The sequence below is a fragment of the Populus euphratica genome, unplaced genomic scaffold (assembly GCF_000495115.2).
Source record: "Populus euphratica unplaced genomic scaffold, PopEup_1.0 scaffold87.1, whole genome shotgun sequence".
Taxonomy (NCBI): Eukaryota; Viridiplantae; Streptophyta; class Magnoliopsida; order Malpighiales; family Salicaceae; genus Populus; species Populus euphratica.
In genome coordinates, this window is record NW_011499900.1 from 1,217,332 (window position 1) to 1,245,224 (window position 27,893).

At 30.6% G+C, this 27,893-nt stretch overlaps 3 protein-coding genes and 1 long non-coding RNA gene across 7 annotated transcripts; 1 reads left to right on the forward strand and 3 right to left on the reverse strand.

Moving 5' to 3' along the window:
• Positions 1-2,001: 2,001 nt before the first annotated feature.
• On the reverse strand, positions 2,002-22,304 carry LOC105132729 (uncharacterized). Its single transcript, XR_843631.1, has 3 exons — positions 21,876-22,304; positions 19,609-19,614; positions 2,002-2,013 (listed from the first exon to the last, which is right to left on the reverse strand). It is a non-coding gene; the product is annotated as an uncharacterized LOC105132729 (long non-coding RNA).
• On the forward strand, positions 13,118-14,487 carry LOC105132728 (probable carboxylesterase 15). Its single transcript, XM_011036392.1, has one exon. The coding sequence runs from the start codon at positions 13,249-13,251 to the stop codon at positions 14,269-14,271; it is 1,023 nt and encodes a 340-aa protein (XP_011034694.1). The 5' UTR covers positions 13,118-13,248; the 3' UTR covers positions 14,272-14,487.
• LOC105132727 (putative RING-H2 finger protein ATL69) lies at positions 19,623-20,654 on the reverse strand. Its single transcript, XM_011036391.1, has one exon. It carries the CDS (start codon positions 20,304-20,306, stop codon positions 19,746-19,748), a length of 561 nt encoding a protein of 186 aa, XP_011034693.1. The 5' UTR covers positions 20,307-20,654; the 3' UTR covers positions 19,623-19,745.
• A 1,940-nt stretch (positions 22,305-24,244) lies between the features above and the next one.
• LOC105132730 (WAT1-related protein At3g28050-like) lies at positions 24,245-27,777 on the reverse strand. 4 transcript variants are annotated; one of them, XM_011036395.1, is made up of 8 exons: positions 27,486-27,777; positions 27,332-27,397; positions 27,125-27,238; positions 25,495-25,729; positions 25,236-25,394; positions 24,979-25,130; positions 24,732-24,895; positions 24,245-24,607 (listed from the first exon to the last, which is right to left on the reverse strand). In XM_011036395.1, exons 1-7 carry the CDS (start codon positions 27,665-27,667, stop codon positions 24,736-24,738), a joined length of 1,068 nt encoding a protein of 355 aa, XP_011034697.1. In that variant the 5' UTR covers positions 27,668-27,777; the 3' UTR covers positions 24,245-24,607; positions 24,732-24,735. The 4 variants fall into 4 exon arrangements, with proteins under 4 accessions (XP_011034697.1, XP_011034698.1, XP_011034696.1 ...); XM_011036396.1 differs by having other exon boundaries at positions 24,245-24,613; XM_011036394.1 differs by having other exon boundaries at positions 24,245-24,613; positions 24,715-24,895.
• Between the last annotated feature and the right edge of the window lie 116 nt (positions 27,778-27,893).

The window sequence follows — 27,893 nt, forward strand, 5'->3', positions numbered from 1 at the left end:
CATGCACCTTAAAAAGCATGAAGCATGACACAAAAACACCATACCCCAAAACAAAGTGTGCCTAATTACACTATATCAAAGTAATTTAATGTACTCAATCTCGCTTGAAGAACCCTAAATTGTTTTTTCTTCAACTAAAGTTAGTGAAAGAGATGAACGCTAGATTGATCAATTAATGTAAACAAGTGATTAATTGATCAACTATGTTATTCATGGACCGAAGACATTGCCAAAATATATGGCAACACTTATCTAGAAACAAAAAGAATCTAGTCATGTCCTCTGGTTCCTCATTTTAATTGACTACCCATTAATTGCTTTGCAATGAAAAGCATCCATTCCAACTATATATATATATATATATTGTTTCAATATATTGATAACTCTTTACACTAATTTTTTGTTCTATGTGATTAGTCACTGCCCCTTCTGTTAATTTTGTGAGAAAATATTCATTAGACTACAATTAATATGAGTTCAATCATGGCATCAAAATCTTGGTTTTTCTAGAGTCAAGCTTGCATTGCAAGATGGGCAACAATGAGGGTTATTTATAAATAATTATATAGCTTAATTTATTCTATGCGTGGAGGTCCTTCCACTAGAGGTCCTATAGTCCATTCTCTCCACTAGTGAAGATTAATATTTAATTAAGTAAACTCTCCTTTTCACTAGTGTTTGCTAGAACAAGCTTTCCAACCCAAACCTCATTTATTATAATTCACTCATCTAATCCATAAATTTGTTGCCTTGCATGGATCCAAAATTAATTAAAGTTTCTTTTAATCCCACCTAAAACTCTCTCATAATTTAGAGAAAAAGGAAGATGGGAAAATGCCCTAGATGGGTGACATTAGTCCTTTAAGCAAAGCAAGCACACGTTTGTATTGGCTTTTGCAATTCTAACTGTACCGAAAAAGCCTATTTCCTTGACCAAAAAGCCTTCAATTATGGAACATGTACAGAGTCATTCGCACTCAAAAAGTTCAGTCAAAGATTCATTTCTTTGCAGCAACACACGCATGAATCCCTAGCTATATGAGATCAACAGCACACTCTTTGCTATGCTTTACAGCTTTTCTTTGGGAGTTCTTGTCTTTAGATTGCAAAAAAACCATGATACGAATAGAAAACGCATGAATGATCGGAAAAGAAAATGCACCCTCTTTTTCCAATCAAAATCATCGCTTGCTATTTGATAGTTCTCTTCCAGTGCTCATTTATTGTAAAATATTGGAAAGTTTCTGATCTCGTACGTAAGGAAATTTTTTAGTTAAGCTATACACTTGCCAATAATCTATATTTCTTTTCTTAGCTAGGAAATTGAACCTTTAAAACATAAAAGGAACAAATGGGCAGAAGGCAATGGCATTTTAATTCAGTTGGCCTCGATATCAAACAAATGGAAATGAAACCTTTAAAGGGAATTCCTCCATTTCATGGCACCCATTCAATAAATTAATTTCATCAAATTATTTTTTAATATATTCTATTTGATTAGATTTCTAAGATTTAGAGATCGAAAATAACTTATTTCATTAATTTTGATAATATTTTTTGAAAGAAAAGGTAAACGTCTAAATCCAAAAAAGAATTGAAATCGTCACAATTAAACCTCCAAAGACAAATTGAGTTTAATTAGTTAACCCTTTTTTTTAATAATCCAAGACTTATTAAATTTAATAAAAAAGAACCCTAAAATCTTGCCTTACCTATAAGCAAAACGTGTCTAATCTCATAATATTTATTCATGCCAGTAATGCATGCAGGCTGAATATTCTCCACTACGTAGTCTCCAATTAGAGAAAGTTTCCTATCAATTTCCGTATACCCAAAGAATCTTATTCTTAGTGATATATAGTTGATGAAATATATGTTTTTATGCGTCATGGATAATAATTTCCCACTAATTTAATCCTTCTTCCCTTCAAAACCCTAAAGCCAATAGGTGATTGAATACATGCCTAGTCCATTAGTACCCATTAATCCAAACTCGTAAAAATTTAATTATTACTGAAAGATGTCACACTCACTCTTTTAGGAGCATGATTTATCTAAGTAACCACTCGTCTTTAAGAAACAATTTAATGCTCAACCCAATTTAACCAATATCATTATCTTGCCCATATATATCCAGCCAATAGAAGGCTGAGAATTAGTAGCTTAATTGCTCGAGTAATATATCTTATAATGCTACAGAAGAATGCACATAATTATCACCTCCTTCATTAACTTTTGGTTAGTGGCTTGAATGTTACCCCCATTAGTAGAAAGCTTCTTTTAAGGTGTAATTGGACAATTTTTACTATTGCATGAACGAGAGTGACATAAACAATTAAATAGTAATAACTAGATAATGATTTTTAGAATCAAACTTTATTTATACAGAAATAACCTTATAAGATATTTTAATAATATTAAATTATGATGTAATAAGAAATTTGAAGTAATTTATTTATTTTTATTATAATAGATTAATTTTTTATTTTATTTTTTTAAATATATTCTTTTTTTTTCTTTTTGTCACATCACTATATTTTATTTTGATTATTAACTTTATGATCTTTCCAATATATCATCGATGGTTATATAAAAAATAATTATATAATGAAAAGTAAATCAATTTAATTTATAATGATAAATAGAAATACAACCAACCTTTTATTTTATAATCTATGATTTATTTTTTTTGGAATTAATCAGCATGGCCAGCATTGACTTGGAAGTAACTATATGAGACAACTTTTATGAGAAGAAAACTTGGACGCAGATGTTATAATTTATTTTTGATCGTCGTAACGCCACGCACGCTACACGTATGACACTAGATATGATCTGAAATATAATTTATTGAAAAGTGTTTGTTGGATAATTGATTGATTGCCAATTTGCCATATTTGACTCCTTGAGCAGGCAAATATTACTGTAATTAATCTTAGTGATGTACCAACGTGGATTAGTGACAGAGTGAGGTGATATTGCACCTGTTGGTGGAGGTGAAAAGACAATGTGACAGACTGAATCTCGTCTGATCAAAACCCCCACTCATTTTATAAGCTCAAAGGACTTGAAAGTGACTCTAACATGGCAAATAAATTAATGCTTCAGTCTTTTCAGAATTAATGGGCAAATAATGAACACCTACCCTTTGAAAAAAAAATACATAAATCAATAAAATGTCTGTGTATGTACGAATGAATCATGATTTTATTTTCTTAAATAGCGATTGAAAAAGAAGTTACGTAAATTCTTAAAATAAATTGGTAAAGACGAAGAAATGGAAATAATTAAGGACGAGAAAGCAAAGGAAATTTGCAAAGGAAACTTAAAGAGAAATCTCTCATAGAAGTTTATGAATGAGAACAAATAGAAAATGTCTACAGTTGTTGTTGAAAATATATTAAAATAATATTTTTTATTTTTAAAATTATTACATCAAAATAATTTAAAAAAATTAATTTAAATTAAAAAATTATTTTTTAAACACAAAAACATACAGTCAACTTAAAATTTAACCCCAATTGGATTTTTAATGAAATGAAATATAATATAGATTGGTGAAACGTGATTAACTCGATAAATCTTTTAATAATCTAATTAACGGATTTAATTGTTTTAATAAAAGAAAAAAGTTTATGATCACCCGTAATTTAAATCGATGATCAAATAACCACAGCCATACATCCTTACGAGGTCTGATAACTATGTCCATGAGTGGCCATTCTATCTCTCCTTTGGAGAGATATATGTAAGCGGGCTGCCCAGCTGTGTAACAAGCCCATTTCAGCACCAGATGAGGTACCCAGTTGCGAAGAAAGCCTATACAGCACCAGATCAGAGCCCAGTTTAGAACCAAGCCCATTTTGTACCAGATCATAGCCCAGGTGTGGACAAAGCCCATTGTGTACCAGATCAGAAGCGATATTAATATTATTTGAAGAGATATTAATATAAAGTGGAGCTACAGTTTATTTACAGGTAAATTCTTATGTGAGGTACAAAAGTGGTGGAATTAATGGGTGTTCCACCGATGATTGCACAATGCTTGCTCTGATAAAGATCAGGAGGTCATTTTGAGAGATATATCGAGCCATTCATGTATATTAGATGCACAATTTAACTGGTTCAAAATCTCCAACGTCTTACAAAAATAGGTTTAAGTGCTGCTTGACTAAAGACAGCATGTTTAGATTTATTTTTTATTTTTCGTGGGTTTAGACAACTCAGCTCAATATTCTGTCAATAACTTTGAATGAAATATAATTTAAAATATTATAGAAAAAAATAATTTTTTAACCTTTTTTTTCTAAAAAAATAAGACTCGATAGTTATAAATAACTTATAAATCCATCAAGTTTTGAGTTTATAATTTATTTATTTTTAATATATATATTTTTAGAGTTTAATTTTTTAAAATATCATTACACTTTTTTATGTATAAAAATTTTTACTTTAAGTTTAAGTATCATGTATAAGTTACCAGACAATTTAACTAAAAAAAATAAAAAAAATTATTAGAAATAAAAGATTATAATTAATTCTTAAACGCATAAGCCTTACTCATTTATTAAGTCATCATACTTCTTTATTTTTTTTGTATTAAATATTTACATGTATCAATCAAGGCAAAATGCATTACTTTTTCTTAGATGGCTGCAGGCCCTCTCATTTGTGTATCTATATTGTTTAAAGAATTCAGCTCTGTACAAGGACAGGAAAGCTTATGGATTTCAGTTTCTTGGATTATTGTTTGGCATCCACATATGTACTCCAATATGCCTGTTAAGTGCCCTGAAACTCGGAATATCCTATCGAGGGGGAATGTCAAAGAAAATTGATTCTGATGGAAGCAAATCTATTGGATTCATAACTGGCAAAACTTCTTCTTCTTTTTTTTCTTACATCGATCACAATCAACAAAATTAAACAGTGTTGACAGCTAATTTTAACGGGCACCAGCTGGGTGTATATAAAGGGAAATCATCTGCATTTGTTAGCTAGTCGCTATTACTCAAGGCACCAATGTCAGCTCTTCGTTTTTGCAACATGAATGGTTCCAAGAAATTGTCCAAGATAGAAAGGAAGTGTCGGTGTCGAAAGCTATTCGAAACATGGGTGGCTGCTGCTGCTGCTACAGAAAATCAAAGAAATCTCATGACTTCGCAAAGGAGTTAGCTTCCATTGGTCTAGAAATTCTCATTTGTCTCTCATTGTCTGGAAATTATTAGTCCGAACTTCTGTGTTCTTATACATTGACGCCCATTTTCATCCTGGACCTTCAAGGTGCAGCTAAATAGATTAATGGGCTCAAATGTTGAGGTTACCCGTCACTGCTAAATCTGCAAATAGACTGGCACTTTCTTGTTCTCAACCTCACGAAGTTAGTGAAAAATTTCGATAGTGATTTTGATTTATGCTTCAATGTTTTATACCATATTATATTAAATAATCATTTTAATTTAAAAACTTTCAGTTATTAATTCAAATTTCGACAGTGGTTTTATATTATGCAACTTTGTGATCAACTTGGCCTGCAAGAAACGAACTTTTGAACTGATATTCCATGGAGCAACATCGTGGATGAAGTGATCTACCGTCAAGGATTTCTGCTTTTCTGGTTCAGATATCCTTAGATATCCGCCAAGGTAGCAATATCAGGGGTGGACAAATATACGTTCAGTCCAACGCCGGTGTTCTTCGCGATCGTGAGGTTACCGTGGCCATATAACGGACTCAAATCATGCAGAATGAAAGGAATAAAAATCAGTATAAAAAAAATTAAAAAAATTCATGCCAACACCACTAATTTTAAATAAAAAAACATTTTCAACCGTAATTGCTATTAGAATCCCAAATAAACACTAAATCTTTCACTACAATCGTTTTTTTCCCTGATTAAGTATCTCATTACGTATACCGTTCAATCCAATTTTTTCGACATTTCCTTTTCGTAAAAGATGTCTCATTCGACATTAAAGTTGTGGACTGAATTAAGAACTCGTAACAATCCAAACTCGATTAGTCAATACAACTGATAGATAATTCATGTCTTAGTAACCACGAAATTGCCATGATATATAACATATGTCGTTCAATTATTAAAAAAAAAAAAAACAGAGGGTCGTTCAATTATTAAAAATAAATAAATAATAATCCAGGCTCTCAAAACCATGATTTTAAAAACACAGCACACTTAAGATCTTGGAGATTTTGGTAAAGCTGAAACACAAAACTAAGTACTCTTTGACTGTAATTATTGTTTCCCGATAAGCATCTCATTACGTGTACGGTTGCATCCAATTTTTTCGACATTTCCTTTTCGTAAAGATGTCTCAGTCGACACTGGCAAAGCTGTGGGCGAAATTAAGAACTCGTCACAACCCAAATTCGATCAGTCAATACAACTGATAGATACATGTCCTAGCAACCACGAAATTGCCTGTTATATCATTGAAATTAGAGCCAGTTTTGTACCCACATATGTTTTTTTGTGGATATGAGTATACTGTTTGATTTTGTATTTTAAAATGTTTTTTTGTTTTTTTGTTTTAAATTAATCATTTTTTCATGATTTTAGATTATTTTGATAAAGTGGTATCAAAAATAAAATGTTAAAAATAAAAATATATAAATTATTTTAATATATTTTAAAATAAAAAAATAAGTTAAAAAACAATAGTGAGACAATACCAATCAAGCTCTAAAATTGATGAAGAAGCTCCTTTGTCTTTAAACTTCAAGCCAAACATGATCTCGAGCAGGGGAGAGGTGCGTAGATTAATGGATTTATTGGCATCATCCTTGCAAATGAAAAGAAGATAAACATTATTTATTCTAATTATATTATTGTCGCTTAACACGCGGTTTCACAGTGTCAACCCTCACTGATGTGCTAATTTCAACAAAATAATTTTTAAATTCATCTTCCTAGCACGATTTTATTTTTTGAAATTTCTTTGGCTTTGTAGGATCTCACATATGCTACGTATCTAGGGATATCCTAAGGATAAATTAAAAATCAATTTTGAAAAATAGAATTTCAAGTTGTACTTATAATTAAAACAAATAAAAATACAAAGATGAAATTTAATAAAAACAACAAAAAAAAACCCCATTTTCACTTTAATGTGGAAAAGTTTTATTTGGTCTCTAAAGTTTTGGTTTATACTTCTTATTGTTTTAGAATTTTTATATTTTAATTATAAATTTTATTTTTTTCGTGTTTCAGTTTTTTTATTAATATGAGTATCTAAATTAGCTTGCATGCCAGCGTTCTAACAGAGCAGGGGAGAGGTGCGTAGATTAATGGATTTATTGGCATCATCCTTGCAAATGAAAAGAAGATAAACATTATTTATTCTAATTATATTATTGTCGCTTAACACGCGGTTTCACAGTGTCAACCCTCACTGATGTGCTAATTTCAACAAAATAATTTTTAAATTCATCTTCCTAGCACGATTTTATTTTTTGAAATTTCTTTGGCTTTGTAGGATCTCACATATGCTACGTATCTAGGGATATCCTAAGGATAAATTAAAAATCAATTTTGAAAAATAGAATTTCAAGTTGTACTTATAATTAAAACAAATAAAAATACAAAGATGAAATTTAATAAAAACAACAAAAAAAAACCCCATTTTCACTTTAATGTGGAAAAGTTTTATTTGGTCTCTAAAGTTTTGGTTTATACTTCTTATTGTTTTAGAATTTTTATATTTTAATTATAAATTTTATTTTTTTCGTGTTTCAGTTTTTTTATTAATATGAGTATCTAAATTTTAATAATCTTGAAATTTATAAAACGCAAACTAATAATTTTTATGGAACAAACTTAGGATATAACTAGTTTAATTACGTTCATTTTCACTTCTTAAATATAATGAGAATTGAGAGAGAGTTGTAAAAAAAATATTGAGAAAAGAAAAATTGATTAAAATGCCACATCCAAACCATTAAAAGAAATTGGTGTTATTGGAGTTTGTTTATGTGAGGAAAGTTCAAAGAAGATGGTGTTATCTTTTAATTATGCTAAAAAAATAAATCATGGTTTATAATTTTTTATATTCATTTGGTTTTTATTTTTAAAATGAGTGGAGGGTGATTTGGATTCAAAAAACTTTTACCCTGGTTTCATTTATCCAGTAAACATTAAGCTGTCTGCCACAATAGATTTTATTTGGTTTTTTCATTCTTTGCCAGCCCCCAGAGTTGGTTTTTTTTATTAATTTTCTTTATTCAAGTTTTAATTAATACCCTTTGGGTAATTGTTTAAATTTCTCAGTTTTTTTTTTAAATTTTGTTATATTTCAAAGAGATCATTATAACATACCTTTAAATTTTTTTCATCTTATATTTTATATAAATAAATTATTATTGGCTTTTATCTTTCAAAACCATGATTTTAAAAACTCAACGCACTTAAAATCTTGAAGATTTTGGTGAAGCTGAAATTTGATATATTTTCAAAACCATAGTTTTAAATGTAAATTATAGTTTTTCAAACGCAATTTCAAACAGAGCTTCGTATTAGTATTTGTATTGACTTTTTTCTTCTTCTTTTTTAATAAGCTTCTTATTATGAATATAGTTTTATCCAACTTCTTAGACATTATCTTTTTCATAAAGATGTCTCATTCACGTTGGTAAAATTCTTTTAAAAATAAAATAAAAATATTATTTTTATATAAAAAATATTTTGAAAAATAACTATAATTACACTTTTAAATATACCCTAAAATAAATAAAATTAAGAGCCCACTCTAAATTCGACCTCTGAATACAACTGATAGACAATACATCTTTTATTAACCACGAAATTGTCTGTTAATTATATCATTGAAATTAGAGCCCATTTTGTAAGTACGTCAGTTTCCTTGTGTTTTTTTATATTCATAAATGTTCTTTGCTATATCCATGTTTATTTGATAATGTAGAGTATGAATTTTTTTTTAAAAATTCTTAATTAAAAATATATTAAAATATATTTTAAATTTTTTAAGATTAATGTATTAAAATTATAAAAGAAAACTAAAAAAAATATTAATTTCATATTTTTTTCATGTTAACAACCTGCTTTGTCCATAACTTTCAGTCAAGCATTATCAGAGCAGCTAGGGAAGAGGTACATAAATAAATGGATTTATTAGCATCATTCTTACAAATTATCAGATGTGCAAACGTTATTTATTCTAATATCATTATCGCTAATCACGCGGTTTCTTCCATTATCAGCCCTCACTAATATGTTAATTTCAACAAAATAATTTTGACACAACTTTTAGGTTGTCCTTAAAACAATTAAAACTTTAATTAAAAAAAATAAAACAGAGCCCATTATCATTTATGCTAAAAAAAACTTATGTTTGATACTTAAAGTTTTGATTTATGCGTTATTTAATTCCTTTTATTTTATTATTTTATATTTCAATTGCAAATTTTATTGTACCTTTCATGTTTTAGTCTTGGGTGTTAAGAATAGAGAGAGAATTGTCAAAAAACACAATTCAAGAAGATAAAAAATAATCAGATGATCCCATCACGGTCATATATATATATATATAGTAATTGTATTAATGATTCATCTTTGCGAATAAAGTTCAATGATAATGGTGTTATACTTTAGCCATGCTATAAAAAAAGTAGATGAGAATTAATTATTTTTTTATTTTTTATTTATTTGAAGTGATTAGAAGGTATTTTAGGCAGCTTAGAAATGAATTTATTGACGTTCACAAATAGTTTTGAGGTTTTTTTTAAAAATAAAAATAATTTAAAATGGGTTTTTTTATATATATAAAATCTTGGACTCCAATTTTATTTATTCAGCGGATGACAAGTTGTCTAGCATACGAAGTGTCGCCCACTTATTAAAAAAAAACTGAGTGGTTTTTTCATTGAAAAAAACAGCAACCAAGCACACCTGAGTTTCAGTTTTATTTTTTAAAGAGTAATAAATATTTTTATTGTTTTTGATAATTTTATTACGCTTCAAAAATATTATTATAATTTATCCATTAATGTTTTCATCTACTATTAGAATTAATTTCTAGAATAAAGTAAATGGGAATGTATAAAATAAAAATGACAACACGGGTAAGTTATTTGCATGTATTTTTATTTTTATTTTTGGTTTTTACTTGGAAGATAATTAACTTTTCATTTTAGTATTTAATTAGTATTACCAACTCTCTCTCTCTCTCTCTCTCTCTCTCTCTCTCTTATCAATTTATATATTTTCTAATTTTTTTATTAAGCATAAATACATTTTTAAATTCGTCAATTAAAAGAATCACATGACAGTACCTTAAAACACGTCAATAATATCAACGTCTTATAATTATCTTGTGCGATAAGCTGTGCTGAAGTTATGTGGGCTGCTTAGTTTTTGTGGCCGAGCTCTATTCAGCTCTGTGTAATTGGATTTAGCCATATGCACGTATCAAATGAAGTGTTTTATATTTTCCTTCCTTGTTGGGCGATTGTGATGGTTTTCTCCCTTTCTTTATTTCTTGACTTTGAGTTTTAGGATTAGCTTCTAAGAAGATTTACTATTTACTATTTTTTGAAAAATACTCAAGAATTCAGATTTACTATTTTTTGAAAAATACTCAAGAATTCCTTTATCATCGAGAGAAATATAAAGTGAGGACTCGAAGTTAAGATAATTTTTAGGATAATAAATTAAAATCACATAAGTAATGTGAAATAATATAATTTCAAAAATCAAAAACAAATCCGACAGAAAATAATATATATATATATATATAGCATGATATAAAAGTATAAAAATAGGGATTAAAATTTGTCTCCTTCCCTCTCATGCATGTAGGATGTCTCAAGCTGGAAAAAGGCTTATTATCATTTTATTTTCTTAACTCTTATTTGATGTATGCTCGTTTCTTTGTTAGTGATGCTGTGTTTTAAATTGCGTTTAGCTTTGGAATATATATATATATATATATATTCAAGCCAGGCATAATTTAAATAACGTAACGTTAAAATTGGGACCTGTGAGTCTCATCAGCATGAATCACCATAGAAGAATACCATTCAAAATATTGAGAACTTTGAATTCCATGCATTTTTGGTGGCTGCCTTGTCCAATAGCACATTGTCTTTGTCTTCTGCATGTTTGGTAAGGACTTCACCTATCCTCTTTCTTAACAAATTCGGCCAAGTTTCCACACAGCTCAGAGAAGTGGAGTGTGGCTCCCATGTCTGCTTCTTGACCTTTGACTCTCCCTCTTCTCATCACCACCCCTAGTATTTCCCACAAATTAATTAAATTACAATACACAAAATGAGAGCACTTATAGTGCAATTGCCAAGAAACTACTTTGGCATTGAAGGCAAGGAGACATGATTTGGAAAGTCGGTGTAAACGACAGAAATTGTTACAAAAAACGACGTAGAATTTGCCATGCTATTGTTGACAATTGTATTGTAAATAGATTTCTTTTGTTTATGGTTAGTTGATACATGAATGAATTAGAAAATTGACAGATGAAACTATTGATAGTTTTTTCTATTGATAAATTGCTTTTATTGACATAATAATTTCTTTGATAAACATCAATAAAAATATTTATTCGGTAAATATCAAGAAAATTAAAACAAAAAAATTATATATATATATGTGTGTGATGATATATTATTTATATAAATAAAAATATTTAATCAGTATATACTAGCTTTGCAACCTCTTATTTTATTACAAATCAATCTTTCATCATAAATCCAGTTATTCCAACATTCAATTTATCAATATCCCTTTTTTTATTCAAATGTTACTAATGACTCTCCATGTTACATAAACAAAACTATTTATTTTTTATTTAAACGTAATTTTTAAATGTTAATTTTTATTGCATTATTTTTTAGCATATTTATTTTGTATGAGTGTTAGCTTGTTTTATAATTTTTTCTCCTAGAAATTTATTATATGAATATATGATTTGTACCTATTAGAATTTGCTTGAGATTTTGATAAATTATATTTGTTTATAAATTAATAAAATTTATTTTAAATTTATGACTTAAATGTTTTGTAATGAAATAAATAATAATTAATTTATTTAATATTTAGCAATAATTTTTGTTTGAGGTGTTTTTTTCGTTTGTAAATCCAATGGAATCTTTTATTACCAATGACAGACCCATCGACAAAACAAAAATAATTAAAAATGAGTTTTTCAATGAACTGTAACTATTCATGAGTTTCTCAGTAAAAATCATACTGACAAATACAACGTCTAACTACCAACCATCAATAGAATATTCTGTTGATAAATTGAAAGATTATGGCAGTGGAAGTTCTTGCATACTAATAAAGTCCTTTTCTCCGTGTGGAATATCAAAGAGTGCTGGTCAATACCTATATCTACACTAGATTAGAAATTAATGAAAAGTTTATTGCTCATAACATAATTTAAAATTTTAATTATAATAATATATATTATAAATGGTTGTTAACAACCAAACCTACCTTCTCATCACTCGTACTAAATGATATATATATATATATATATATATATATATATATATATAAAAACATAGATCAAGCAGGAGGTAATGTTATTGGTTGTTAATGACTAATTGATGTATCATTTAATATAAGGTTTGACAAATGTGAGAGGGTGAGTAGCACTTACAGTTCTCATGTAGCCCGGTACCATTTTTGTGAGTGGAATTGATATTTTTGCTGCCGAGATCCATGATGGAATCATAATATTCATAGGGGTCTGCATGCAAGTGATGGAGTTATGCGTGAGTGTGTGGATTCGAGGGATTTACATACTGATCACGATTTTTTGGGTTTATCGTGCCAACAAATTAAATTGTTTTCATCATCAACATAAATTTGATCCATGCTCGTAGCAATTTCCCACAGTGTAGCAGCGGAGATTAATTTCTTCTATTATAAAAAAAAAAAAAAAAAAGCAGGGGAGATTTCTTTATATTATATACTGATACATGTGTGAGATAAATTCAATTCCCACATGAAAATGGTTTGGTGGGTCACTCGTTGAGAAGTATACTCGACTCTTCTTGGCCACTTCTTCGGTAACATTATCTTTTCCATTTACTCATCTCTCAAAAGCATATCAAAATTTCCTCGAACTTTCTCCATTCCCACCACCTCCCAAACCACCATATAAAGGATAGCCAAGGGCGTCCAAAATACTCACGCACTCAAGAAAAATACTTACGCAGCCATAGTGGAAGTTGATTAATTAGCTTGTAACCATGGTCTATCAGAAGAAAATTGTGGAGGAGGTGTCTGGCTGGCTAAGAATCTTTGATGATGGCTGGGTGGACCGGACATGGACCGGACCACCTGAGGTCAAGTTCATGGCAGAGCCAGTGCTTCCCCATGAGGAATTCATAGATGGTGTCGCCATACGTGATGTGACAATTGATGAAAACTCTGGCCTTAGTGTTAGGATTTATCTACCCCAACATGAACCTGATCACTATACAGATAATAGCGATAAGCTTCCTTTAATTGTCCATTTTCATGGGGGTGGTTTTTGCATTAGCCAAGCTGATTGGTACATGTATTATTACATATACTCTAGGCTTGCTAGGTCAGCACCCGCAATTGTTGTCTCGGTCTACTTAAGGCTGGCCCCGGAGCATCGCCTCCCAGCTGCAATTGATGATGGGTTCTCTGCCCTGATGTGGCTACGTGCATTAGCACAAGGACAGAAGTCTTATGAGTCATGGCTTAATAATCATGGAGATTTCAACAGGGTTTTTCTAATTGGAGACAGCTCAGGGGGGAACTTGGTGCACCATGTGGCTGCACGCGCTGGTCAATTGGATTTGAGTCCAATGAGACTTGCCGGAGGCATTCCGGTCCATCCTGGATTTGTCCGGTCAGAGAGGAGCAAGTCCGAGATGGAGCAACCAGAGTCACCTTTCTTAACCCTAGACATGGTGGACAGGTTCTTGAAGTTGGCATTGCCAAAAGGGTGCACCAAGGACCACCCTTTTACATGCCCCATGGGCCAAGCAGCACCGCCACTGGACAGCCTTAATCTGCCACCGTTCTTGCTTTGCGTGGCGGAGGCCGACTTGATCAGGGACACTGAGATGGAGTACTATGAGGCCATGAAGAAAGCTAACAAGGATGTGGAGTTGCTAATTAATCCTGGAGTGGGTCACAGTTTTTATCTTAACAAGATTGCTGTTGACATGGATCCGCATACAGCAGCTCAAACTACTGGCCTTTTGGAAGGGATAGTAGAGTTCATCAAGAAGCACTAAAATTAATATTATGTAGCTCATTTAGTTTATAATTATATGTTTAAATAAGTGATCTTGCAGGGTTGGGATTCTACAGGTCATTTTCTCCCATGTCCCTTGTTGTTCAAAGTTGTTTCTACTCGCTTCTTCCATGTAATTGAAAATATTGACGCAAGTAACATACTGAATTATAAAGAGATCAGCTTCAATTTCATTATGAATTAAATTACTCATAACTAGTCACAGGGCCTTGCTTTGCTTGATTTCTCGAGAATTTTAACAACAATTAATATCATTAGAGATAATTGCATCTTATGGATTTATAGTGTTTGTTCTTGATAATGTCTCTAATTTGACGTACGTGATCTTCTTTTTTTCTCCTTTGATTAAGTTTGCTATAACACCTACTTTTATAACTATTGTTATAATTTGGTGTGAGTTATTTATTTTCTTTTTGTGCAATATATATCGTGGAAGATTATCTTCAATATTCTCTAATTTAATGTTATGATGTTATTGAGAAAGTGTTTAAATAAAATCAATGCAAAGTATTTCATGTGTTAATGCTTGCTTGATGACATTTATTGCTTTATGTTTTTAATCTTTCGTTCATTGTTAACTTATTATATAAAATTTAAAAAGTTTTATTCATTATTGACATGTAAAATAAAAAAAAGACTCAATGTTTCATAATACAAAAACACATAACAGATTGCTATAATTAAATTATGATTTTTTTCTTCTGACAAAAAACCATTACAGTAGTTAATACGAGTAGAACAGTCATTTTACAAGACTCAATTGATTATTATTAGGTTCGTTGGGATATACAGGTCTCTTTCAAAATTTTCTAGTACAATATAATTACTAAATCAACCTCAAAAACAAGATTTAATTAACTAAAATACATAAATATTTTTGTATTTTTATTTTTTAAAAATATAATAAAATTACTAAAATACCTTCATAAACAAATTTTTTTAATTGGCATTCGAAGGCTTTTTTTATTTTGTTTTTTTTATCATGATCTTTTATTAAGAGCAATGATTTGTTAATTTAAAAATATAAAACTTATTTTAAAAATAATTAAAACATGCATTGCACGCATAACTAACAAAATACCAATTTAAAGAATAGCATTGTTAATTTAAAAACCCATCTCACATTGTAATTTTCTTTACATATAACATAAAAATGATTAATTAATAATTAAATTCATTGTATATGTAGCTATAACTATATGGTTTATATTAATCTTTACAATATTCTCACTCAAGTAAAAAAAATTCAAACTTAAATTTATATTACATTATATTTAGTTTTTTTATTAATTAAAATGGAGGAAGTAAAATTCAAGCTCGTACTAATGACTTGGCCAACATAACTTTGATATTACTAGATTCTATACGGCATCGCGCGGGTTTGTAGTATGTTTGTGTGTTGTTGTAAGTTTGTTAAAAAAATTATATAGAGAAAAACTATTATAATCCTTAATGTTTTTAAGAAAAAAACTATAAAGTTAAATTCTCAATCAACTTAATATTTAAAAAATAAAAAAATTTAAAAAATTTAAAAAAAATCATAACAAAAAAATCATATAGGGAAACATTATAGCAATCCACAATGTTTTAAAGAAAAAAAAAAGGTTAAATTCTCAACCAGCTCAATATAAAAAAAAATCAACAAAAAAAACAATGCAGGAAAACACTGCAGCAATCTATAGTGTTTCACGAGGGCAGGGAAACACTGCAGCAATCTATAGTGTTTTACGAGGAAATATATAGTTGTAATTCTCAACGAGTTCAATATCAAAAATATAGTTATAATTCTCAACGAGTTCAATATCAAAAATAATAAAATTGATAAAGATAATTTTAAAATAAATCATAACAAAAAAATCATATAAGGAAACATTGTAACAATCCACAATATTTTAAAGAAAAAAACTACGAAACTATATTCTTAATTATCTTAATATGAAAAAAATAAAATCGACAAAGACAATTCTGAAAAAAATTATAAAAAAGAAAAAAAACACGTGGAAAAATATTATAGCAATCCACAGTATTTCCAAGAAAAAAAATACAAAACTAAATTTTCAACCATCTCCATATTAAAAAAATAAAATCAACAAAAATAATTCTGAAAAAAAAAGGTAATTTTGAAAAAAAAAAAGGAAAAAAAACATGTGAGGAAAGTTAAAGCTGAATTCTGAATCATCTCAATATTAAAAAAAAATTGACAAAGATAATTTGAAAAAAAACATGTAGGGAAATATTGTAGCAAAACAAAATTATATAGGGAAATATTATAACAATTCATAATATTTTAAATAAAAAACTACGAAACAAAATTCTTAACCAACTTAATATGGAAAAACTAAAATCAACAAAAATTATTTAAAAAAAATTCATAAAGAAAAAAAGAAAAAAATCATATAGGAAAATATTGTAGTAAGTCATAATATTTTAAAGAAAAAAAATATAAAACTAAATTTTCAATCAATTTAATATTAAAAAACCAATAAAAATAATTTTAAAAAATATAAAAATATAAATAATCTTGAAAAAAAAATATAAATCCATGAAAAACAAAAAAAAAAGTGGAAATGAAACAAAAAAAAAACATGTGGCGTGGGAAAGCTATAGTACTTTCCCATGCCATTTAGAATATTAGTTAATATTAAAAAAATCATACCAGTAGAAAAACTTAAATTATTATATAATTCCTTCGAAATATAATTTATACTCTAAAAATAATTTATATTATTGCATTATAAAATGATATATAAGTGACTCCAATTATTGCAATGAGATGTGAATTGACCCAACAATCCAAACTGTGCCTATCAACTATTTGAGAGATAAAACTAACTCGCAAGCTTTTGACCACAAATTTGTTTATTTTTTTATTTGTGTGTGTGTGTACCAGCTTGGCTGCATCGATCCAAGTGGAGGATGAAAGCAAAATAATGAAAAAGGATGCGTAATGTGTGAAGCGTGGGTGTGGTTCTTTTCAGACTCCAACATGCATTTATAAACTACAATATACACAACTTTTTGATGGAGCAAGCAAATATCACATGGAAATTGACCAGAAACTCCAAGTCAAATGCAGATATTGAAGATGAATGTCGTGACTCTTGCTATGAATCGTGTATTTTAGTCATGGTGAGAGGCAAAGACGGCCTTGGAGGGTATATATATGTGGGTCAGGTCTTGGCTATATATATCCAAACTCCAAAATAACTACTAATAATAAATAAATATATAAAAATAAATAAGTTTGTTCTTCGGCTCCATTTGATCTTGGAGCATGAAGCCAATAAATTTGTTCTTCGGCTCCATTTGATCTTGGAGTTATAAACGGGCCTCCCTCGCAATGATGGCGTGAGGACCTGTGTTCTTGGCGAGACCTTCAAGTCGTTCTTCTATCAACAGATCATTGAGCTTAAGAATAGAGATATAACCCAGCTCATTTCATGATAGGCTGATCAACACTCGAGTTACGGACTACGTGTGTTAATTTCTAAATCTATCTAGTTTTTCTTTCAATTCTTATCTAAATAACATCGCTATATATATAAACAGAAATGATATTGTAATCTATAACAAACGTGATCATTATAACAAATCTGAGAATTTATCCATACCAAACGTGATCATTATAACAAATCTGAGAAAGTTAAAAAGAAAAGAAAAGAAGTAATCTATAATTGTATTAAAAAAACAATCTGTATGAATATAAAAGATATTTAGAATGTGATTGATGGTTCAAATTAATTATATTAGTATATACTAAAAAAACAATACTATAAAATGTGGCTTGTAAATAGATATCGGAGAGAAGCACAACAAAGCAATAAAGGGTATTATTAAAAATTACTAGTACTCCTAGAGCAGCTAGGCTCAACTATAAATATACATTATCCAACTCTAGCTTGATAGACAATGAAATAAAAGCTTTTTGTTCTTGTAGATACAGGTATATTTTTGAACCCATACGTGTTTTTACTTGTTTTCTCTCTTATACAGTATTCATTATCATTGCTGCAAGTTTTGAGAGTTTTAAACAGGACTCCTTCTAATTAATTTTTTCTAAATAAAGTATTTTTATTCTAATTACCTGGTTATGAATTTAAAAAGTTAAAATATAGTTGATATTTTTTAAAAAATAAATGGGTATTATAATTTTTTTTATTAGATTATTTCAATTTCATTATTTAAATTCTAAATTTATCAAGATATATCATGTTGACTCAGTTTTGATTATCAAGATTATAAATTTATTATGCAAATTTTGATTGATTAAAACTGATATTTTATGTTATTTTTTTATTCTATTTTGTTATTTTATATTTAATGGATTGTGAATTAAATTATATTATGTATTTTATTTTTATAAAAATATTTTTTGTAGATTATCTGATTACTTTTTTAAAAAAAAAATATTTATCTATTTATTTTTATTTTTTATGTAATTAAATGAAAATCAGTTACGTCATGAGCTAGTCGTCCTTGCAACCATATGTGGTATTTTTTAATTCTTTTTTTAATACAAGTCTTTATGGTTTTTATTGGTGACGTTGAACTTTAAATTTATAAATTTAGGTATTTAAAATGTTCAAAACATTTCAATAAAGATGCTTTCATAAATTAGTATTAATCCAATCATTAAGTTGCCATTAGTTCGGATGACGGTGAAACTAACAATCAACTTGATTAGATGATTATAAGTTTATAGATATTGTAATATATAAATCCTAAAATAGTAGAAAATCTTAATTAGTAGACTTGAAAACCAAAAGGATTTAAACTAAAATAACCAATATCTCATACATTTAGATATTTTAATCGAGTCTAAGAGATTTAATTAGTTTAATAAAAAAAAATTGTTTCCCATATTATCTTCCATTGTAAATTTACATGAGATATTGAAAGAAAGTAATTTTATATCAATTGGGATATAGATCATTTTTTTAATCTGATTTTAAAAAAAAAATCTTGATACTCAAAACCTAATATGAGGATATTTCTACTATTAAAAAAAAAGAAATATTTTAATTAACAAACAATTAGAGATTCCTTATGGCTGTTATAATGTGATGTGCTGATGATGCTTAGCAATTAGTGCACAGTAATTTTAATCTGTCGTAATTAAGAGTATGAATATCAAGGACCACCTGGATTAATAACTAGCAGAAATTTTAGGAGCCGCTGTCCAGCAACAATCCCAGGAGCAAGATTAAAGACATTTGATTCAAGGTGAAAGAATCTCCACATAAGAAATGTGTTCTTAGCACCACGCAAATAAACCCGAAATCAAGAACTCCGGATCCCATAAAAAATTAAACAAGACGGAAACCTTGATAGGTGTGTTGATATTATAACACTAATCCTTAGCTCGGGCTAAAAAAGAATTGAAGGCAGAAGCTAAAGCTAGAATAATTAAGCTTGAAAAATTGAAAGTGGAAGAACACCTTTTTGTTGGCAGCATCACCTGGCATGGAAGGCCAAGGGCACAACCTCGGCCAAAGGAGTAGTTACAGGCGTGGGACCCTTTGATGGAGCTGGAGAATTCCTACACAATGGACAAGTAGCACTCATCTTAAGCCATCCATCAATACAATCAGCATGGAAACAGTGATGACAATCTGGAATACACCGTATGGTATCCTTGGTCTGGTAATCGGACAAGCATATGGAGCATGGACCTTCATTGGGTTTGGGTAGTCGCCGGCTTTCGCCCAACACCATCTTCGTATACGAGTCTATAATGGGCTCAGCAAGACCCACCATCACCGTCATTGGCTCTATTGGATTGCCGGCAGTGAAGTGCCGGTCATGCCCATGCTCATAGTTGTTGCTGTTATCATTACTATTATCATTATTATTGCTGCCATTGCTATTACCATTACCTTTAATCCTTGAGCAAGCATAAGAGGTGAGCATTATAGTAGAAATGAGGACGAGAATGCCAATGGCAATGGCGATACCATAACCAAGGCCACTGCCAGCAGCGGCCGACGCTGACACTGGTGGAGCAACTGTGGACATGAGGGACTGAAAGAAAGAGATAGAACAAGAAGTGGAAAAAGGCGTTGGATTTGAAAAGAGGGGTGATAAGAAGGGCCACCGGGTCCGCGGGAAAAAAATTAATAGAATGGGAACTTTGGAGTTAATGTTCAACGGCTACTGCATTAAACAAAAGTTTTAAAAAGCAGGCCACCATTTATGATAGTCATTGAATTCTTTTTTGATTGTTAATTGATCAAGACTCAAGATCTAATAAGTTATACTCTCGAGGTTCTTGTGCTTATTTTGGAGTCCGTTTTTTATGACGATCCAAAGTTTGTGTCCTTTCGACTTTCTAGACAAAAAATAAAAACAAAAAATAGCATGATTGAAGAAGACTTTTTTATGACGATCCAAAGTTTGTATCCTTTCGACTTTCTAGATAACACATGAAACAAAAAAAAAACAAAAAATAGCATGATTGAAGAAGATGGCCTTGAAAAATGGAGGCTAGATCTTGGGAAGTATTTGCATGTTGTTAGACCCTGTTGACAAGTTATACATCTTGAGGAAGTGTTTTTAATTGAAAAAAAATATGATACAAGTGTTGTTAGAGCAATGATCCTGGAAAACAACTCAAATAAAACATTAAGAAATAAGCATTTCATGTCTACATTCAATCAATTAATTCTATTTAATTTAATAAAAAATGATAAATATAAAAAACCAAAGACAACCCAATTACACACAAAAAAAAGAGGATAAAATAAAAGATGTAGAAAGCATATAAAAAAAAACTCAATGTTTAATTAAATAAATATTTAAAAATGAAATTAATAGAATATAAATTTAAAAAATGATACAAAAACCAATATAAATTAGAATAGATCTTCTAAAACTAGATTAATCTTTCAAGTTTGCAACCTGTGAAACGCTATACCCGAGCTCAACTAAAAAGCTAAATTTCAAACCAGTTTATACATGAACCGTCAGATGGGCTCTTATCAGCAAGAAGAAGAAGAAGAAATGAACTTATTGCACTTTCTGCTACATAAACTGCAGGCTGGAAATATTAGAAGTTATTAGATGAATACAACTCCACACTAGAAAGAAGCGTGGTGAGGAAAATCAAAATGAAATAGAGATAGATGATGGGCAGAGACCATAATAACTTGTTATGAAGTGAAACTGATAATAGTCTTTCTAATGCAAAACAATGAGCAATCCGGAATCAAGAATCCTGCTCCTGGGACATTTACTGATGCATGCAAACAACAGCAGGAATATCCTTCACTCGCCATATATACGCCATAACAATGAAAAAGAAATACTGCAGTGCACTCTGTTCTGTTCTTGGGAACATAGACACAGAAACTTAACTCTTCACTTCAATTGCTATATCACACAGAAGGACATTTGAATGCAATGCAGTTTTACAATCACTCTCAATTCACTAAAATTAAGGCGCATTCCTTAATTGATGGCATACACAAACTACAGAAGTATCCTTGACAGCTGCAAAGCACGGAAGATGTATTTCGAGCACATTATAGTATCAATGATGGCTTTGGGATTGGTTTTTGGCATGAATCGACCCCTATCTCCTGCCACATAAGGAGAACCTACTTTGAGATGAAGCGAGAGGTAACTAATATCAGGACTTCTGGACTATAGTACAAGCAACACAACTCAGAGGATGGGCAATCCTTAATACCCAGCTACACTTTTCCATGAATATCTATCAGCTCTCAAATGTAATAAAATCACAACCGTGGATCGCTTCAAGGATGAAAACTGATTCATTTGAAACAACTGATGAGACATAGAGTTAATTCATCGCCGCTAGAACATTACCATTTTCATAGCTAATTGAGGCACACTTATGGTTTCAACCTTGGGATTATTCAGGTTTCATTAGAATTGATCCTAGACGATTAATATGGTTAACAGGTAATACGTTTAATATGCTATGTCAAGAGCAGCAGCAACTGCTCTGAGTGTTTCTTTTCTGTATACAGTAACAAACTTGAAAGAAGGCAGGTTATAGGAAAACATGAAGATAACTAGTCTCAACAGAATAGATATCTGTCTGCCCTGCAGTATCTTTCTCAACATACCCTGTCCAACCACGAGTCCGCGGTGGGAATGTCCCGACGACTTTGGTTTTCTCCCCAGCCAACCACTCCAAACTCACCATCCCAGCCTACTTCACAACAAGCAAGACATCATTTCACTTTCATATAGCAATGCTGTACGGTTACAAGCCTTAATGCACAAATACATCTTAGGGCTATAAGGCTATAACTGTTAATCAGCCATTCCAAAAATATAAAAAATAAAATAAAACAGCTAGACTCTCTTTTCAACTAAATTATAAAATCAATAAATAATGTAAATTATTTGAAGAAATTAATAAAACTATAATCTCCAAAGATAGAATTTTACAATCAAATAATGCGTGCACAACATATGCTTTGAATTTTTTTTTCCATTACAAAATCATTACAAGAAGAGAAAAGGAATCCTTTTATCCTGGCTTTAGTATCTTGCCACAAATTTTCAATCAACAAAACCATAAAAATTCCACATCCCAAGATCCTGAAGTCCGTCAAAGTGAGATTTTTCCCCTTTTCTTGCGTTATGAAATAATATAATTCAAGAAGAACAAACAAACAAAAAGTCTCCAGACATGACAATATACACAATCTAACTTCTTGACAGCCTATAGACTCTAGAGTTACCAAGACTGAGTTAGCATAAGAATATAAGATAAGATAACCAAAAACAGTTATAATTCTTGTGAACTGACCTCTTTTTCTGGGGCACATTCTTCAGTATTACAGTCAGAGTCATCAGAGGAAGCTCTGATAGTGAAAAGCTTCAAGTTTCACTTACTTCCATATGTGTATTTCCTGAAAAGTCTTTTCGAAGTGAGTGTGCAAGTGTTCGCTGATAACATTGCCTGTGAGGCACAAGTCATTTCCTTTTTATCGGATTGAAGGATACCAGGTTAAAGGGTCAGCAGATATGACCTCAAGAAGAACAACACTCTAGTTAGTACTCAGTGCTCAAGAACTTGTGGCTCTCGGTGTCTTGAAGGGGTTTCAGGGCCGGAGTTGAGTGAGAGAAATGAGAGAAAGGGAGAGAGATTCTGGTGGGGTGTGAGAGATGTTCATGGGGATGGGTATTTTGTAGTGGACTTTGATTGGTTACCTGGAATATGTTCTTTCTGGGGTTGGATTCTCTAAAGACGCGCACGCCAAGATTTGCTTTTTTGGCTTTTGGAGTAGCCATTGGTTAAATGGCTTGAGTTGAAAAACAAAGGCATTACTTTTGCTAAAATCCCATAAACCAGATACTCAAAACTTAATTTCGATTGGCTGGGACGTTAATCAATAGGTATTAAGCCTGATTTAGACAGGTTTTTTTTATTTGAAAAGTATTTTTAAAAATTTTAATTAATATATTTTTGATATTTTTAAGTTATTTTGATGGACTAATATTAAAAATAAACTTTAAAAAATAAAATAATATTATTTTAATATATTTCAAAATAAAAAAAAAATTAAAAAATACAACCATACCTTTAAACATATCTAAAAAAATACAACCATACCTTTAAACATATCTATAATTAATTAGTTTAATGATTGATTCCCAATTTCATTTGAAGTAATGATTAAATTAAATTTAACACAACTAAATTTAAATGATTTAGGATTGATCATTGTTTTATTGATATAAACAATTTCAAGAGATACTCGATCAGATCAATCATATCATGACAAATAGAAGGTTAAGATTTTGGAGACAATATCAGATTTGTTTTCTTAGTATATAACAATCCAAGTTTGGATGAATTACTTAACTGGGAAAAGATTTGGCATGTAAGAAATAGAATTTATCCTAAAATACTCAAAAAAGTAATAATAAAGAAAATCGACACCTGCATGCCACTGAGAGGACACTTCAATATTGAACGGAAATTCCAATGCAAGCTACAATACAATCTGTTAAAATTACAATCATCAGCTAAAAAAAACTCCCAAAGAACAGGGCAGGGCCCTGCCTGCTAATGCTAAGCGACCTCAACGAAGACATGAAGAGTTTCCATGCATTTTATTATCCCTGAAGATTAATCAATGATGGAATTGCTTTATTTTACCCTATTCCATCCCTCCACTGCAACCACCCTCTCTATGGCTGTCCGCTTCCTTGAGCTGGTACAATCATCAGATGCTGTAGGAAGTAGCAAGAAAGGCTATTTCCTTGTCAAACTGAACTGTTTCCTCAACTTCTTGAACAGACTAGATTGTTTCGAGGGTGTCTTGTGTTTATATTTCCTGTGCCTGCCATAAAACTCTCGCAAATGCAGATACAAATGCCCGTGATGCCAACCACTAGAGGCGGGAGTATTGATAGTTGATGTAAGATGAGGAGATAAACAAACATTTCCATTGATATTACCTTGCTACGCATGATCATTGCTTCTATTTTGCAGAAAAGGGACTTTCTGAGAGGATGAGGCGGAGCCACAATTTTCCTTGTCTTCAACTTTCTTGATCTCTTCTTGGGCCTTCCCCCAAATCACTGCATAAAATCCAATGGCTATTATAGCAGCTCCAACCACACTGCAATGGCAGAAAAGATAGATGATTTCAAACTAAACAACCCAGCTAATCATAAATATAATCCAAGATCAAAAGGGCCTCACATTCCAAGATCCAGAGCGTCCCCAAAGCAGATGACACTTGCTGCAGCTGCGATGACAATCCCCAAGGGTGCAAATATAGCAACAAACACAGGACCTGTCTTGTGTAGACACCATGCTGTAACACCAATTTCGAATGCATTGCCCAAGATTCCCTGCTTGTTAAAAATGTTAACTCGCTGGTTGCATATTGTAACAATATTAAGCTAAGATTTGAAGTCTAGAGAAGCTGGAATCCAAGATGGTTTTTCTTTACATACCGAGAAGAGAACAGCAATCAATCTTATATTAGAGTTTAAGCTCCAAGCAGAGGGGTCTCTTTCCATGACCACAGAAACTATTGAAGACAATATGGTCGAAAAGAAGAAGTGAAAAAAAACCACAATCAACTTTGCTGAGTACTTTTTAAGGATCAATGCCTGAAACATGAAATATATATGGGAAATTAGAGTTTATTGATTTTTTTCTTGAACTTTTAGCAGGCTTCTTTTATCTTCATTGGGGTTTGTTAAATTTCACCTGTACTATAAGCCATGAAGAAGCCGTAGCACAGTCAACTACCATGAGCAATCCTCCAAGAACCCAATTGGACTGTTGCAAGAGAACCTGATGAGATGACTTTGTAACAGAGGGTCGTGCCTTCAGAAGTAGGGGACCCTTGTAGCAAGTAACAATAAATGCCCCTCCAATTGATACTACGGTTCCCATAGATTTAGCTAGGGTGCTGTAACTTTTCCAGTCAACATTTTCCATCCTGAAACAACCCAGCAAAAGCATTTTAGCCCTATCCTTTACAGTACTTGACGCGGAGTATAGCGTTGTTAAAATTAGAGTTCTCAGGCACCAAAGTTATAGATATAAGTTGTTGAAAAATTCAGAGAAAACTTTATTGTTTTATTAAAAATCTAAATAAGAATGTTCTCCTATTTATTTATATTAGTATTAAGATGCTTTATAATAAATGATTCCTAGTAAGACCTTTTATGAGAAAGGATTCTAATTTAGTAGAATTTATCTAGTTTTAGAATTCTTATATAATAAAATATTAATCAATTTAAAGTCTTAATTTAGAAAAGAATCCAAACGCAACAAAATGAAATTATTATCTTAAATTTTACTAAGAGAACTTAAAAGTATATCAATACGAGTTTTAAAGTTTAAAGATTCAAATCATCATTTTCTAGCACCACAAGAAAGATTGTGTATGGTAAGCCTTATTTTTTTTATAATAAGAAATCTTGTTAAAATAAACGTAAGCTTTTAACTTTGTTAACCACTTCAAAAAAAATTTCTTTGAAAGTCTCTCATCATAAAAAAAATCTAATCAAATTCAAGAATAGATTTAGATTTTAACTTACCTCAAGCTAAGTCTCCAAGTAAGTTCCTTTTTTCTTCACAAATCTTTATTTGTGTTATTTATTAGCCGAGCTAGATCTGTTATGTTTGCACCAAATGATCTAATCTCTTATCTTGAGCATATCAATTAACATGACATATAGCATGGTTAAAGCTAGGGCTCTAAAACTCTAATATTATAGATCTAAATTATAAAGAAATTTAGAGAAAATTCTTTGTTCTTTTATTAAAAAATTAAATAATAATTTTTTTCTTGAAATGAATTAGATATTCATATTTATATTAGTTTAAAAACCTTTATGAGAAATAATTCCTAATTAAAACAAAAATTCTTTATAAAAAAAAAATTTTTAATTAAAACTTATATAATTAATAGAATCCATTTAGTATTATAACTTCTAAATAATAAAATACTAATTAACTTAAAATTCTAATCTAAATAGAAAAAAAAATCCAAAAACAACAAAGAAAATAAAAGCAATCTTGCACAATAACCTCCAAGCCCTACTTGAAAACCTTCTCCGAATATAAAATTTAGACCTGATAAAAATTATAACATTCAGCATCTTCTATGAAAATCTTAGCTCGAGATTCAAACTAAATCTTTAACTCTTATTAAACTTTTGAAAACTAAATATCTTAATTACTTGATAAGACAGTGAACATTTATTATGCATGGAAAAAATCCCCTCACGTCACTACTGCTTCTTTACTTCACAAATCTTTGAGAAAGATTTTAAGCTAAAAAACAGAAGGAAAACAATCAAGTCAAGCAAACAAAAAAGTACATAACCTGAAAATAATGGCAAGCATGAAGGTAAGACCAGGGACAAGGTTGAGCATAGCAGTGCCAAGTGTAGGAGAGCTGAGGTTAATGCCAGCATAACAAAAGCTCTGTCCCAAGCAACTGAGAAAAACTATGGCAAATCAAACCCAGAAAAAGAAAACGCAAGAAATTAAGCTATAGAGTCAGAGGGCAATTCTAAAGAGAAGTGCAAACCCAAAAAGACCAAGCAAGAAGAATCCAGAGACAATTGACAGGGTGAGTGGAGGCCTCTCTGATGATCTGCCAAATAAAAGAGAAGAATAACAGAGCTATGTCAGATGTACATGATTCCTTCAAGGCGTGGGTGCTGAGAGATGGAGATGAGAACCTGTGAAAGAGAAAAGAAGGGAGGAGGATGAGGGAGGCAATGGCATTAGAGTAGAGAACAAAGACGAAACTACTCATGCCATTTGACATGGCTGCCTTGCCTAATATCATACGCCCAGCCTGTGCACACTCTGCCATTACCATCCCCACAATAGGCAGGACTGCAACTTTCCTCGCCATCATCACTCTATGTTTCTTAATTATCTGCTCTGTTGCGAGATTCAAAGTTGAAAATTCAGACCCTGAAACTAACACAAGACGCTATTATCGGTATTATGGCATGCGATAGTTGGCTTTGGCCGACGAAGGGGCCACTTGATAAACCCCAGAGATCAATGAGCATCGTCGACGAAGGTTGATAAACCCCAGAGATCAATGAGCATCGGCTATGGAGACCTAACCCCCTACT